The sequence below is a fragment of the Engystomops pustulosus genome, chromosome 3 (assembly GCF_040894005.1).
Source record: "Engystomops pustulosus chromosome 3, aEngPut4.maternal, whole genome shotgun sequence".
Classification (NCBI taxonomy): Eukaryota; Metazoa; Chordata; class Amphibia; order Anura; family Leptodactylidae; genus Engystomops; species Engystomops pustulosus.
In genome coordinates this window covers 141,129,737-141,145,527 of record NC_092413.1, presented here as the reverse complement: position 1 = coordinate 141,145,527, position 15,791 = coordinate 141,129,737, and the positions used below count along the sequence as shown (strand labels likewise).

At 42.3% G+C, this 15,791-nt stretch overlaps 1 protein-coding gene across 3 annotated transcripts in view; it reads right to left on the bottom strand.

Moving 5' to 3' along the window:
- The window catches only part of CSMD1 (CUB and Sushi multiple domains 1), a 1,135,715-nt gene that overhangs the window by 230,777 nt on the left and 889,147 nt on the right, over window positions 1-15,791 (bottom strand). For all 3 annotated transcript variants that reach the window (XM_072142316.1, XM_072142317.1, XM_072142318.1), the window contains one exon: window positions 2,936-3,031. In XM_072142316.1, coding sequence (XP_071998417.1) covers window positions 2,936-3,031 — 96 coding nt within the window. The remainder of the gene's footprint in view (window positions 1-2,935; window positions 3,032-15,791) is intronic.

The window sequence follows — 15,791 nt, the reverse complement described above, 5'->3', positions numbered from 1 at the left end:
ATCTGAACAAGCTGGGACCACAGTCTGGATGTCATGGATTGAAATCATGCAGGGTTTGCAAGGTCCATGCCGACTTATGTTTGCCAGTTCTCATCTGGATGATTCAGAGGAGGCAAAGGAGAAGGTCATGTGGTCAGACCAAAATAGAACATTTTAGTATCAACTCTATTAGCTAGGGTCACATTATGGGTAGGGCTATAGGGACACACACCTTGAAGCTCCCACACCTTTACTCATGAGGGTTCCCCACTAGCAATGTCTGACATTCAGTTTATAGCCGTGACCTGAATGTCTCTGAGAGTGATGCATGGCAGCAATGCCAACACGCCACACATGCCCTGATCTCCAAGCTGTGACAGTGACTCACTGGCTGTGTCAGGGAGATTGTTCCCGCCCAGCTGTACTCAACCCCATTCTGCTTGCAATGTTCTTTTTCAGGAGCTTCACTTGGCTTACCCAATCAGTGCTTGGTTTGCTTACTCACAGAACACTTGGCCCGCTCTGTCGGAAGAGGAGAAAGAACTCTCAGAGAAGAAGTGGCACATGGGCCTGGCATGGCAGCTAGGAAAGGTCAGTACTACTGCCACTGAGACTGTACCAGCCAGACCAGCAGCTAGGCTAACATCTACATAGGAGACAATTTAAAATATTAATGATAATTTAGAATAGTAATGTGTACCACTGTCTGAGCTACATTCAGTGGGTGGGCCCCACCAGATAGGCCTCCAACTACCTAAATTCAGCCCTGCTAATATCCATATTTGGAGAAAAAACATTGTCCGAATCGTGCATAATGGAGGAGACATCATACTTTTAGGTTACTTTTCTGTAAAGGGGATAGGAAAACATATGATATGGTGCCATGAATGTTCTATCCCATGAAAATACATTTTTCTTTATATGGAGGTAGGAAGCCAAACTCTGCAAACCTGGAAGCAGCCTTAAACACAACAGATATAGCAGGGCTTGGTGCATTGGAAAGTCATAGGCATGAACAAGTAACATTTTGCACACTTGCGCGAAATAATATGAGACCAGAAATTGATATTATTTAAGGGGACATGGAGTAGACGTGAAGCAGCCCCCAAGCACTTATGTCTTATTAGCATATTTATTATGTCATATTTTCATGGGGATAGGGCAGTCTGCACATGGATAAAAGGTTTGTCTGCAGAATGTATCCGTAGACCGTAATTCTGTTGCTTTGGTGTGGTAGAAAGGCATACACCTAGTAAATAAAAATACATACCTCCATCACTTACTCACAGCGAAACACAGCTCTTAAAAGTTAGCAAATAAAGTAGGCTCTTCAGCAGCAGAGCGATCATAACTAGGGAAATGAGTGCCTGCTCCCCTTAAGAATAGCAAAGCTGTAGCTGCCACAGGCTTCTGCTAAGTTACCTAAGTCCTTAAAGCTGGAAGGAGGTTTGGACAACCTTGGGGCCCCTGGAGCCTGGGAAATGAACTGCCCATATTATTATATGCCATTGTTTTCAACAGTTTTACACCAGCACCAATTCAGAAGGGAATTCACTGGGCTTATGACAAATTCATGTTTTATAACCAATTGGGGGAGATTTATTGCCAAAATGTCTGGTTTCTTGTACTATTTTTAGACACGCACATTAATCAAAACTAGTGAAAACTGTACTATCTGCAGTTTCCCTATGGAGTGTGCAGAGTGCGGCAGATTTATGAAAACTAGCTCAAGGCTACACATATAGGGACATACTTATCAGAGCCTCTGCGCCACGTCAGATGCTAGCTTGAAGGGGGACATGAAGGGGTGTGAAGAGGGGGCACGGTTGGCCGAGGGGAGGGCCCGGGCAGCCAGTAGTGGGATGGCATGGGGTGTTACTGTCCCTGCACCTATGCACTCGCACATGTGAAAAGTTACTGGCCAGATTTATTTCTATGCTAGGTAGGGCCCGGCATAGAATAATCACTGCGTAGCACCCTGCCTGATACATCAAGAGGCTGGTCATGTATCGCGCTGCGAAAATGCAGCGGTGGGGATATCATGCGTGTGCATGATATCATCAACTAGTCTAACAGCGGTAAAGCAGGTGGGGGGAAAGATACAGGGAACATTTTAATGTTATGGTTATTGTTAACTGTTACTATTGTGGTCTTTGCAAGTTGTACCCCCGTCCTCTGTTAAGTACACTTTCCTCCTTCCCCTTCCATTTTCCTCCTTTTTTTTTTGGTGGACTTTTCTCACACTGTAAAATTGTGGCACAGAAAAAATTGTAACATTGTGGAGCATGTCAGTAATATATGTTGTGCAAACTCCAACTAACATGTCCCTTTTGGTGCACATTTTTTCTATCTTGCTGAACACAGTGCAGACGCAGCACAAAACTGATGCAGATACTTTGTAAATACATGTGCAAGCAGTTGGCATGTTCTTTTCAGTGCAAAGTGAGACAGAAAAATGGCACAAACTCTTTAATAAATGTGGGCCAATGACTTCACAATGGAGTTATTACATATTATACACCTATTGTAATATTTTGCATTTCAAAAAAATCCATACTATTGTTGTCAATTTATTTGCATATATTTTTATATAAAAATAAATGTCTAGCCAGTAATCTTTCTTTCTAATATATGGGACCTTAAACTCAGGACCCTCACCTAACAAGTCTGTTTTAAGTCTGAGATCAGTAGAATAACCCTTTAATGATCAAGAAATCCAAGAAGAAGAGATGTGGTCACAAGGGAAATAAATGGAAGTCTCTGTACAGCGTATGATATTGTTCTCTTTCACATAGATTGTGCTAAAGAGTTTCAGGTTTCCATCTATGACATAAACATTTGCTCTGCTGAAATGAAAGCAATAAAACCTTTGTCAATGCTACTAAAAACAGCCTCATAAATATTAAACTGGAAAAATCAAAATGTTATTAATGTTACTGGAGCGATTTCGAGTTACCTTGGTAAACGAAATGAAATCCCTTGGCAGGTGCACCATTCGTTGTACTGAATCTCAGAAGGATGTGATTTGAAGTGGCTAATGGCATTGTCTCCCCTGGAAAAAAGAGAAAATTAATATTTTCAGAGATTTCTTTAGTTTTTTGGGGGAATTTATTGCAATTTAAAAATAATAAAAACCCTTTATGCGAATGTAATGACAAATTAGTTGTTGTCTATTGAAAATATTAGCCTCCATAATGTTTATGAGTTTCATATACTTCATCAATTATGTAATATGACTAATTTTATGACCAAATGTTGAAGTGTTTGATAACTGTTTAATTGGTTCCATAACGTGCCCCGCAAGCTTCCCTTGCTGACATTAGGCAAGATAGCTGCTGGTTGGATAATCATAGATTTAATTGCTCCCTGCTGCCCTTCCTCATCAGTCCCTTACGTTGTTATTACTGTAGACTATATATTTTAAATTTACTCCACTGTCACCCAGTCAAACACTTGTAATATATATATAAGTAAAGGATATGGATAGACAAAAACTGATTGAAGTTAAAAAACGGGAGTCAGGTGTTTCTAAGCAAATTCCACTAGTGAGTACTTTCACAGAGGATAGTAACCGGATAGCCAGAATTGTAAGAAAGCATTGGCCCATATTGGGTAGTAATCATAATGACATACCAGAACTTAAAGAACCACCTCTTTTTTCATATCGGAGGGCAAAAAATATCCGTGACAGGGTTGTAAAAGCTGACGTGGGGCCGGGCAAAAAAAGTGTCCAGACTTTTCTGAGCAAACCAAAAATGGGGAGTTTCCCCTGTGTTTGTTGTGTCAACTGCAGTCTGATGCTAAAAGGTAGTACCTTCACACGTCCCACTGACGGTAGGATATTTAATATACGCCATTTCTTAACATGCTCCTCTGAGTATGTCATTTACATTCTTCAATGCCCCTGCAAATTAGTCTATGTTGGTGAGACTATTAATGAATTTAAGGTGAGAATTAACCAGCATAGGTACACCATTAGAAAAGGAAGAGCGCATTTACCAGTTTCATGTCACTTTAAAGAAGCGAAACACAAAGAGAGGGATTTGAGATTCATGTAAATAGACCATGTCCCACTCCTGAGGAGAGGAGGAGACAGGGAGGAAATATTAAAACAAAAAGAGCTACAGTGGATTAAGAGATTGGGAACGTTCAAACCAGGTGGCCTAAATGTAGACTATTCATTGAAACCAGTCCTATAAGACCGTCCTCTAACAGTGAACCACTGATACCAATGATGACATCATCCAGAAAGTATAGCCATGTGATAAATCTATGAAATTTGTATAAGACATATTTAAAAAAAAAAATTAAAAAATTTTGTGAAAAATTGAAAAAAATCAAATTGACACTCTCATTTTGTTTTTTACAGAAACCACATGAAGAAAAGTCACATATGTATAGAGCACTTATGGGTTATTCACAAAGAAGACACATGAATATCTCCAACGGCACTATCGTTTCTTTTATTTATGTTATTTAAGATGGGGCTATGTACTTTATCATTTATTCCATGAACCTTTAATAGTAAATCCCTCCTAGAGGATGTGTGTTGGTTGAGCAGGGGGTCATTTTTCATTTTTTCTTTCTTTTTACCGTCATAAGATATGAGGTACACTGCAGTTTTACAGAGAGCACGGTGTGCAGTGCGACACGTTGTATGCAACTCTATACTGCATTGTAATGTTTGGCTATATGCCGTGGAACTGATGGGCCTTAAACAAAATGGCGTTGGTAGGAAAGATCATTTGATCTTGACCCTAGGTAACCGCTTAGTGATGTTGAATTAAATAGTAATTGAATGCGACACAATATGGCGCTTGCGCCAGAAATAGGCGGCTGCGCCAGAAAGTGTCGCAGCATGTTTTGAAGGAAGAAGGTGGTTACAATGTGGGGTATATGATAGGTAGATGGCTCCCTGACGTCATAGGGACACGCGCACATGCGCCCTTTGTACTTCTGAACGCCGAGGGAGATAGTATTATTGTCACCAAGTTACAAGAGGTAAAGAAATGGGGTTATTACACAGGATTATTTACTGATGTTTCTTAATATATCACTGGAAGCTGTTCACTGTGTCACATATATGAATGTTTTGCAGTGTAATTTTGTTGCACCTGATATGATCACATGACTTATGATGTTGTCCATATATATGGAGTGTTGGATTTATCACATTGCTTGAAAAAGGATCCTGAACAGGGTCTGAAATGTTGCACTTGGGCTTATAAAGCTCCCATCCGTTTTTTTACATTTTACCTTGGAGTGCAGTCTAATGTTTTTCTTGGATATATATATATATATATATATATATATATATATATATATATATATATAGTATACACACGCAGTTTACACACATTGGGGCAAACTAAACGTAGTGCAAACAGTTTGCCTGTGTTATGTGTGCAGGGGGGCCAGATTTAGCATTTGTGGTGCCCGTTTTTCATGAATCAAGCGCCCCCTGCACTGCTCCAGTGCACCTTTAACATAGGGCGTGCAACACACCTAATACTTAATGGTAAATGTGACTCACACTCTGTCTGCGCACTGGAACACCCCTTTATGTGCATAAATTTGTGTTTGCATCGGATACAGTGCATCCAGGACACAAATAAGTTGCTTGTGACACATGTGTGGCACTGAAACCCTTTACCGGTAAATACACTTACTTTCAAGCAGTTTGCCCATAAAAGAATGTTCAAAGTCTAACAGAAAACTAGCGCAAAGAGCTTAGTACAGAAGCACATAAAAGTCTCTCATACTGCTGAAGAGATTTGGGAAGATTTAATAATGGTGAATTTGCACCACAAAAACTGTCCAAAATGCCTTGCGTCACATTTATGGAGGCTTTTAGACCTTTTTGGTACATTTCAAACAAGTCTGAGAGGGTACATGATCTGGTGGAAAATTTCAGTGTACCACACAGTGGCACACAGTTTAGACCAACCAATAATAGGGGTATAGTAACACCAGACAGTCTTACACTGCACCGGAATTTAACATCACAGTGATAAATCTGTTACAGCAAAAGACTAGTGTTTCTGACTCTAGACTGGCAGAACCTGACAGTGATAAATTCCCCCCATTGTATCCTAATGCCATTGTAACTTGACAGTTGATCAATTTGCAATAGCTTTAGATTAAAATATATTTAACTGCACGATGCCCTGGATGATTTTCCGGTCATTGTTGCTTGTGGTATTTATTACTTCTGTCTTAATAGATACCTCCAGTATTTTAAAGATTTACACCTTGATCCTTAAAACGCAGTACTGGGTTCATAGCACTAGTATCTAATAAACCAAAGCACAGCGTCAGGTTAGTAAACATTGATACATAGTTTGTAAACATTGTAAAATTGATTTATGGTTTGTACACAGCCTCAGATCTTCATGGTTTGTAAACGTGGATACACAGCATCAGATCTTCATGGTTTGTACATCTGGATATACAGCGTCAGATCTTCATGGTTTGTAAACGTGGATACACAGTATCAAATCTTTATGATTTGTAAACGTGGATACACAGTGTCAGATTTTCATGGTTGATAAACGCGGATACACAGCATCAGATCTTTATGATTTGTACACGTGGATACAAAGCGTCATATCTTCATGGTTTGTAAACGTGGATAGACAGTGTCAAATCTTTATGATTTGTACACGTGGATACAAAGCGTCAGATTTTCATGGTTGATAAACGAGGATACACAGCATCAGATCTTCATGATTTGTACACGTGGATACAAAGCGTCAGATCTTCATGGTTTGTACACGTGGATACACAGCATCAGATCTTCATGGTTTGTACACGTGGATACACTGCATCAGATCTTTATGGTTTGTACATGTGGATAAGCAACATCAGATCTTTATGGTTTGTACATGTGGATACACAGCATTATATTGTTATGGTTTGTGCACGTGGATATACTGTGTCAGATCTTCATGATTTGTACATGTGTATACACAGCATCAGATCTTTATGGTTTGTACAAGCGGATACACAGCATCAGATTTTTTTGGTTTTGTACATGTGGATACACAGAATCATATTGTTATGGTTTGTACACGTGGATATACTGTGTCAGATCTTCATGGTTTGTACATGTGTATACACAGCGTCAGATCTTTATGGTTTGTACACGTGGATACACAGAATCAGATCTTCATGGTTTGTACACGTGGATACACAGCGTCAGATCTTCATGGTTTGTACACGTGGATACACAGTGTCAGATCTTCATGGTTTGTACACGTGGATACACGGTGTCAGATCTTCATGGTTTCAACATGTGGATACACAGTGTCAGATCTTCATGGTTTGTACATGTGGACACACAGCATCAGATTTTCATGGTTTCTACATGTGGATACACAGCGTCAGATCTTCATGGTTTCTACATGTGGATACACAGCGTCAGATCTTTATGGTTTGTACATGTGGATACACAGCATCAGATCTTCATGGTTTGTACATGTGGATACACAGCGTCAGATCTTCATGGCTTATACATGTGGATACACAGCGTCAGATCTTCATGGTTTGTACATGTGGATGCACAGCCTCAGATCTTCATGGTTTGTACATGTGTATACACAGAGTCAGGTCTTCATGGTTTGTACAGGTGGATACACAGCCTCAGGTCTTCATGGTTTGTACATGTGGATACACAGCGTCAGATCTTCATGGTTTGTACATGTGGATACACAGTGTCAGATCTTCATGGTTTGTACATGTGGATACAGAGCGTCAGATCTTCATGGTTTCTACATGTGGATACACAGCGTCAGATCTTCATGGTTTGTACACATGGATACACAGCCTCAGATCTTCATGGTTTGTACGTGTGTATACACAGAGTCAGGTCTTCATGGTTTGTACACGTGGATACACAGAGTCAGATCTTCATGGTTTGTACACGTGGATACACAGCAGCAGATCTTCGTGGTTTGTACATGTGTATACACAGAGTAAGGTCTTCATGGATTGTACAAGTGGATACATATTTCGAAGTTGTAGTCAAACAACATCAGCACTAACTATAGCTGTACAGATTCATACTTAAAATAACAATATATACCTTAATGATTTAATGATATCTAATTTTCTTTGCACATTTGCTAAATACTGAAAACGCACAAACCCACTATAAAACCCACCTTATAGTACTTAAGACCCGCAATATCATCCCTGAGCTTTAATACGTCACATACACAGGACTATAACAGTAATTATCTCTCCATTCTCATGTTCAATCTCTCCAGGGTGTTCTGAAGGTAAGTAGAATGTGGTAACCTAGTTTGTGTATGATATACTGATACCACATTTTCTCTGTAATCATAATCACTCTCTTTTAGCTTTTATCATTCTGCACATCTTCTTAGTCTATTTTCGTCCAAATTTCTCTGATCTTAATAAAGATGATATCTGGACAAGAACTGCCTAATCTGCAAGAGGTTATACTTTCAGATATGTATTCATACAAAGGAGCGCTTTATCACCTAGTCACTTAGTTCTACAAAATTGCGACAAGGCAAACGTGACTACCACAATCTTCTGTACATTAAATTTTGATTGAAGTTATAAATGGAATTCTTTTGTGACTTTGGCATTTGAACAATCTGTTCAGAGTAAAAGGAACGGATCCATTGAAACTTTTTTATATTATTAAAATAGCAAAGAGATGTGTAAAATGCCAGAAATGAAGATGATTCTTTGGCTGCAGAGAAACAGGATAAAAGGATGTATATACCGTATGACAACTGAGAAAATAAGTGGAAGAACCCTCTTTCTGATCCCCATTTCCATTATATGATGATACATTCTCATTGTTGGATAACAAAGAAATGGAGATGATGGCATTTTTTGTGGGTGTAAAAATGGTTTTATTTCTTCCAACAGAAATTTGAGAAAGTTTGGAGCTATAGGTTTCTGCTGTTTTAGAGGCATACAAGGAGGTGTCATTGGGTACTTGCCTTATAGAGGGGGGTAAAGGAAAATATGAAAGGGGGAGATTTATCACAGCTTGTATGCCTAAGAACAGGTGTACCAGCACCATTCCTGGTGCAGTGGCTGGGGTTTGCGAACTTCTTCCCCCTCTATGCCAGTTGGGCGGGTAGGGGGAGGTGCATCCCCATACCTGTTCACTACCTATGGCCTGCACCCGTTCTGGGGCCAGCCTATGATTTCAATCTGAAGACGTTTTTAGGGCTTAAGTGCTAGATATTTTGCTAAAGTGTTTGAAAGGGGTGGGTATAAAACCAAAAACATATTCACTGAATACATGCTGCTTTATGCTGAAAACAGTATTCCTTAAAGCTAAACAATTCAGGCATTCTAACAATCACCATTACTCTTTTCACATGGGGAACTCTGGGACACCTATGCAACCCACAGTTCACTTTAAGGCTTAACGTTTCAATTACATATTTCAGTGGTTTATCTCAATTACTGCTGGAAAAACACAACATTGGGGGTTATTTGTTAAGACTCATTCAATGAATGACAGTCTTAATTTTCCCCCACCTGGTGTACTGCACACAAGATATAAGAGGCTCCAGCACTGCTGAAATCAAGGTTAGACTTGGTGGAGATTACAGATCTGTTCACTGCTGATTTTGTCTGGCCTGCTCTCCACCTTGTCCCACCCAAAGTGGTATGCAGGGTGGACACCCAACATGTGTCGTTAATTGGGCTTTTTACATGCCTTGTTGGACAGAAAACTACAACAACCCTTTAAGGCTCAGACCATGAACACAATGAAGCATATTTACTATGTGCTGTTTGCCTGTGTATAGTGCAGAGTGCACCAGGTCCGGCATTTCTGGTGCATTCTGCATGAATCTGTCACTCCTTGCACTGCCCTGACAGAGTGCACCACTATTTTTTGGTGCACCTTTAACATAAGGCATGCAACACATTTCTGTTGGACTTTGCATGGTGCACGGTCTAACAGAGCAGCTGAACTCCCCCTTTAGTGCAGAAATTTGAATGAAGCAAAGTGCAGCCTCAACACAAAACAGTTAAATGTGACACAAATGTGACACAGACACTTCTTAAAAACCTGTGCAAGCAGTTTGCACTGAAAACAACATGCAAAGCCTGACAGAAAACTGGAGCACGGCCCTTAGTAGATGTGCCCCAATGCGGATGTATTTAGTCTAGCTATTGATGTGGAGCTGTATCTCAGAACCACCAGCTGTGCCTATTACAATGTTCACTTTGAATATTACTTTATTATGTTTTTTAACACCCTATTCCACCAGATCCTGGTGGAGGTTTACTAAACTACACAACAAAATGCCTGCAGTAAGATCAAAATTCTGTAACTCTGCTCAAACAACATTGACTCAATGTACTTATTACCATTAAATGGAAATTAACCCCTTAGTGCTCTGTGCCGTAGCTCTACGACACACAGGTATAAGGAGTGTATGAAGAGGGCTCACGGGCTGAGTCCTCTTCATACAAAGGTGGGGGTTTTTGCATTTTGCAGAAAACCCCCACCGCTAATAACCGTGGTCGGTGCTTGCACCCTGTCATTGCCGGCGGCGTTTAAAAGATGGCGGCGCGCGGGTTGCCATGGTAGCCTCGGGTCTTCTTTTGACACGACAAACTCAAAAATTCAAACAGAGAGAATACTCAAACTCAAAAATTCAAACAGAGAGAATATTCTAAAACCCAGGCCCAAGACAACGGATGACAAAGTCAGATTTGTCACAACATATAATAATCAATGGCAAGATTTATACAAAATTTTGGGGAAGAACTGGAATATCCTGTTGAGTGAACCTAAATTGGAAACATACATTGACCCTCGTCCCAAAGTCACATCAAAAAGGGCACGAAACTTGAAGGACATCTTGGTTAAGAGCCACTTTAAACGATCGGTGAGCACGACGGGAGGAAATAGACTAAAGGGCTCATACGCCTGTGGAAACTGCAACATTTGCCAATTCATGACTCCAACTGATCATTTCAAAGATCCAGTTGATGGTAAGGAATATCCACTCAAGAACTATATAAACTGTCGTTCAAAAGACGTGATATATGCAATTACATGTTCTTGTCCCAAGATCTATATAGGTCAAACATCACAGGAACTAAGGAAGAGAATTCAGAAGCATCTGTCAACAATCTCCACGGCAAGACGAGATTTCAACAGGGACAAAAGCCTTATGTCCGTGGCCTCACACTTTCATCACTACCATGGAGGTACGTGCAGGGAGATCCAGATAGTGGGACTGGAGAAAGTTCTACTGAACATCAGAGGGGGGAGTACAACTTCTCAATTATTACAGAAGGAAACCAAATGGATATTCCAAACCCAGTCTATGACACCAAGAGGACTTAATGAGGAGTTCCTCTTTACGGGATTTTATAAAAAGTAAATAAAATAATTGCATATACAACTTGTAAGTATGATGCTTACCATGCAATGTGGCTGTTGGGTACTGCACCTGCATGATGGTATGAATACTTATAAAACACACAGACAGCACTATTAAAAATGACACACATCAATTGGTAGTCCTGTTTAATGGCTATCAATTAGAGATGAGCGAGCACTAAAATGCTCGGGTACTCGTTATTCGAGACGAACTTTTCCCGATGCTCGAGTGCTCGTTTCGAGTAACGAGCCCCATTGAAGTCAATGGGAGACTCGAGCATTTTTCAAGGGGACCAAGGCTCTGCACAGGGAAGCTTGGCCAAACACCTGGGAACCTCAGAAAAGGATGGAAACACCACGGAAATGGACAGGAAACAGCAGGGGCAGCATGCATGGATGCCTCTGAGGCTGCTTAATCGCACCATTATGCCAAAATTATGGGCAACAGCATGGCCATGACAGAGTGACCGAATGAGGCTAGATAGCATCTAAAACATCCAATAATTGACCCTGACACTATAGGGGACGGCATGCAGAGGCAGCGGCAGCGGCAGCAGCGGCAGGCTAGAGAGTGTCATGGCAACATACCCTAAATGGACTCAGGCTTCAAACCAATGGGTGGCAGAGAGGAACCAAAGGAGGTGAGCAAGAAGCGCTCAAATAATATCGGTACATGATAAAAGTTTGCCAGTATATTTTGTGGATTACACAGCAGGGTGGCGACAAAGTTAACATGGAAGCCATGAAAACAATCCAAAATTCTGCCTGACACAGCTCGTTTGATAAGGGGACCATGTATGGAGGCAGTGAACAAGTAGTAGATTAAAGGTGCTGCGGTTAAAACTATGTTAGTTGGATCTTGGCATGGAGCTGGCGCTCCGCTGCCAGGCGACCTTTCGCCAATCCAAGCCCCTGTCTCTAGGCTACTCCCCAAACAGCACTTCTAAGAACCTTTTGTATAAGATCAAGTGTAGTAGCGTTCTTATAAGTTTGGGATATGGCGGGTGAGGGGAATGTAAACATCTGCGCAAGAAGCGCTGAAATAATATCCGTAAATGAAAAAAGTTTGCCAGTATATTTTGTGGCTTACACAGCACGGTGGCGACAAAGTTAACAAGTTTGATGTGGAATGCCCTGTAATAGCTCTTGGGCGGTGTGCCTTTTATCACCTAGGCTCAGCAGTTTGAGCACCGCCTGCTGTCGCTTAGCGACGGCATTGCTGCTGTGCCTAGAGCTACCGACTGATGGCGCCATGCCCACGGATGGTAATTCGGAGGAGGAGGAGGTGGAGGAGGGGTGGGAGGAGGAGGAGGCATAGTAGGCCTGAAACACCTGGACCGAGGTAGGCCCCGCAATCCTCTGTGTCGGCACTATATGACCAGCCCCAGGGTCAGACTCGGTCCCAGCCTGCACCAAGTTAAGTGTAGTAGCGTTCTTATAAGTTTGGAATATGGCAGGTGAGGGGAATGTAAACAGATGCGCAAGAAGCGCTGAAATAATATCCGTAAATGGTAAAAGTTTGCCAGTATATTTTGAGGATTACACAGCAGGGTGGCGACAAAGTTAACATGGAAGCCATGAAAACAATCCAAAATTCTGCCTGACACAGCTCGTTTGATAAGGGGACCATGTAAGGAGGCAGTGAACTAGTAGTAGATTAAAGGTGCTGCAGTTAAAACTATGTTAGTTGGTTCTTGGCATGGAGCTGGCGCTCCGCTGCCAGGCGAGCTTTCGCCAATCCAAGCCCCTGTCTCTAGGCTACTCCCCAAACAGCACTTCTAAGAACCTTTTGTATAAGATCAAGTGTAGTAGCGTTCTTATAAGTTTAGGATATGGCGGGTGAGGGGAATGTAAACAGATGCGCAAGAAGCGCTGAAATAATATCCGTAAATGGTAAAAGTTTGCCAGTGTATTTTGTGGATAACACAGCAGGGTGGCGACAAAGTTAACAACTTTGATGTGGAATCCATGAAAACAACCCAAATTTCGGCCTGACACACCTCGTTTGATAAAGGGACGATGTATGGAGGCAGCTATATGGACGACTTTTGGAGGTAGCAATGGAGACAACGTGTGGAGGCTGCTATGGAGACAATTCAATTTGGATAGTGCCTGTATGTGGCAGTCCAAAAAAGTTTTCAAACCAGAGGAGCAGGTAGGTGGCCCTCCAGAAAAATTGAATAGATTGAGTGCCTGTATGTGGCAGTCCAAAAAAGTTTTCAAACCAGAGGAGCAGGTAGGTGGCCCTCCAGAAAAATGGAATAGATTGAGTGTCTATATGTGGCAGTCCAAAAAAGTTTTCAAACCAGAGGAGCAGGTAGGTGGCCCTCCAGAAAAATGGAATAGATTGAGTGCCTGTATGTGGCAGTCCAAAAAAGTTTTCAAACCAGAGGAGCAGGTAGGTGGCCCTCCAGAAAAATTGAATAGATTGAGTGCCTGTATGTGGCAGTCCAAAAAAGTTTTCAAACCAGAGGAGCAGGTAGGTGGCCCTCCAGAAAAATGGAATAGATTGAGTGCCTGTATGTGGCAGTCCAAAAAAGTTTTCAAACCAGAGGAGCAGGTAGGTGGCCCTCCAGAAAAATGGAATAGATTGAGTGCCTGTATGTGGCAGTCCAAAAAAGTTTTCAAACCAGAGGAGCAGGTAGGTGGCCCTCCAGAAAAATGGAATAGATTGAGTGCCTGTATGTGGCAGTCCAAAAAAGTTTTCAAACCAGAGGAGCAGGTAGGTGGCCCTCCAGAAAAATGGAATAGATTGAGTGCCTGTATGTGGCAGTCCAAAAAAGTTTTCAAACCAGAGGAGCAGGTAGGTGGCCCTCCAGAAAAATGGAATAGATTGAGTGCCTGTATGTGGCAGTCCAAAAAAGTTTTCAAACCAGAGGAGCAGGTAGGTGGCCCTCCAGAAAAATGGAATAGATTGAGTGCCTGTATGTGGCAGTCCAAAAAAGTTTTCAAACCAGAGGAGCAGGTAGGTGGCCCTCCAGAAAAATTGAATAGATTGAGTGCCTGTATGTGGCAGTTTAAAAAAGTTTTCAAACCAGAGGAGCAGGTAGGTGGCCCTCCAGAAAAATTGAATAGATTGAGTGCCTGTATGTGGCACTCCCAAAAATTGTTTAAAACAGAGGACCGGGTCGGTGGCCCTCCATAAAAATTAAATGCATAAAGTACTATAGCTAGAGCCAGTGGGCCCTGTCAAAAAATAGCCAGTTTCCTCTGCTTTACTGTACAAAGAGGAGGAGAAGGAGGAAAATGAAGAGGAGGAGGAGTGGATAAATTATTCAGGTTGAGCTTCCTTCACCTGGTGGAGATTGGAAATTAGGAGAAATCCAGGCTTTATTCATCTTGATAAGCGTCAGCCTGTCAGCGCTGTCAGTCGACAGGCGTGTACGCTTATCGGTGATGATGCCACCAGCTGCACTGAAAACCCGCTCGGACAAGACGCTAGCGGCAGGGCAGACAAAAACCTCCAAGGCGTACAGCGCCAGTTCGTGCCACATGTCCAGCTTTGAAACCCAGTAGTTGTAGGGAGCTGTGTGATCATTTAGGACGATGGTATGGTCAGCTACGTACTCCCTCACCATCTTTCTGTAAAGATCAGCCCTACTCTGCCGAGACTGGGGACAGGTGACAGTGTCTTGCTGGGGTGACATAAAGCTGGCAAAAGCCTTGTAAAGCGTACCCTTGCCAGTGCTGGACAAGCTGCCTGCTCGCCTACTCTCCCTCGCTACTTGTCCCGCAGAACTACGCACTCTGCCGCTAGCGCTGTCAGAAGGGAAATACTGTTTCAGCTTGTGCACCAGGGCCTGCTGGTATTCATGTATTCTCACACTCCTTTCCTCTCCAGGGATGAGAGTGGAAAGATTTTGCTTGTACCGTGGGTCCAGGAGAGTGAACACCCAGTAATCGGTGCTGGAATAAATTCTTTGAACGCGAGGGTCAGGGGATAGGCAGCCTAGCATGAAATCTGCCATATGCGCCAGAGTACCAACGCGTAAGAATTCACTCCCCTCACTGGCCTGACTGTCCATTTCCTCCTCCTCCAACTCCTCCAACTCCTCTTCTTCTGCCCATACACGCTCAACAGTGAAGGACTCAACAATGGTCCCCTCTTGTGTCTCGCCAACATTCTCCTCCTCTTCCTCCTCATCCTCCTCCACCTCCTCCGATATGCGCTGAGAAACAGACCTAAGGGTGCTTTGGCTATCAACAAGGGAATCTTCTTCCCCCGTCTCTTGTGAGGAGCGCAAAGCTTCCGACTTCATGCTGACCAGAGAGTTTTTCAACAGGCCAAGCAGCGGGATGGTGAGGCTGATGATGGCGGCATCGCCACTGACCATCTGTGTTGACTCCTCAAAGTTACTCAGCACCTGACAGATATCAGACATCCACGTCCACTCCTCATTGTAGACTTGAGGAAGCTGAC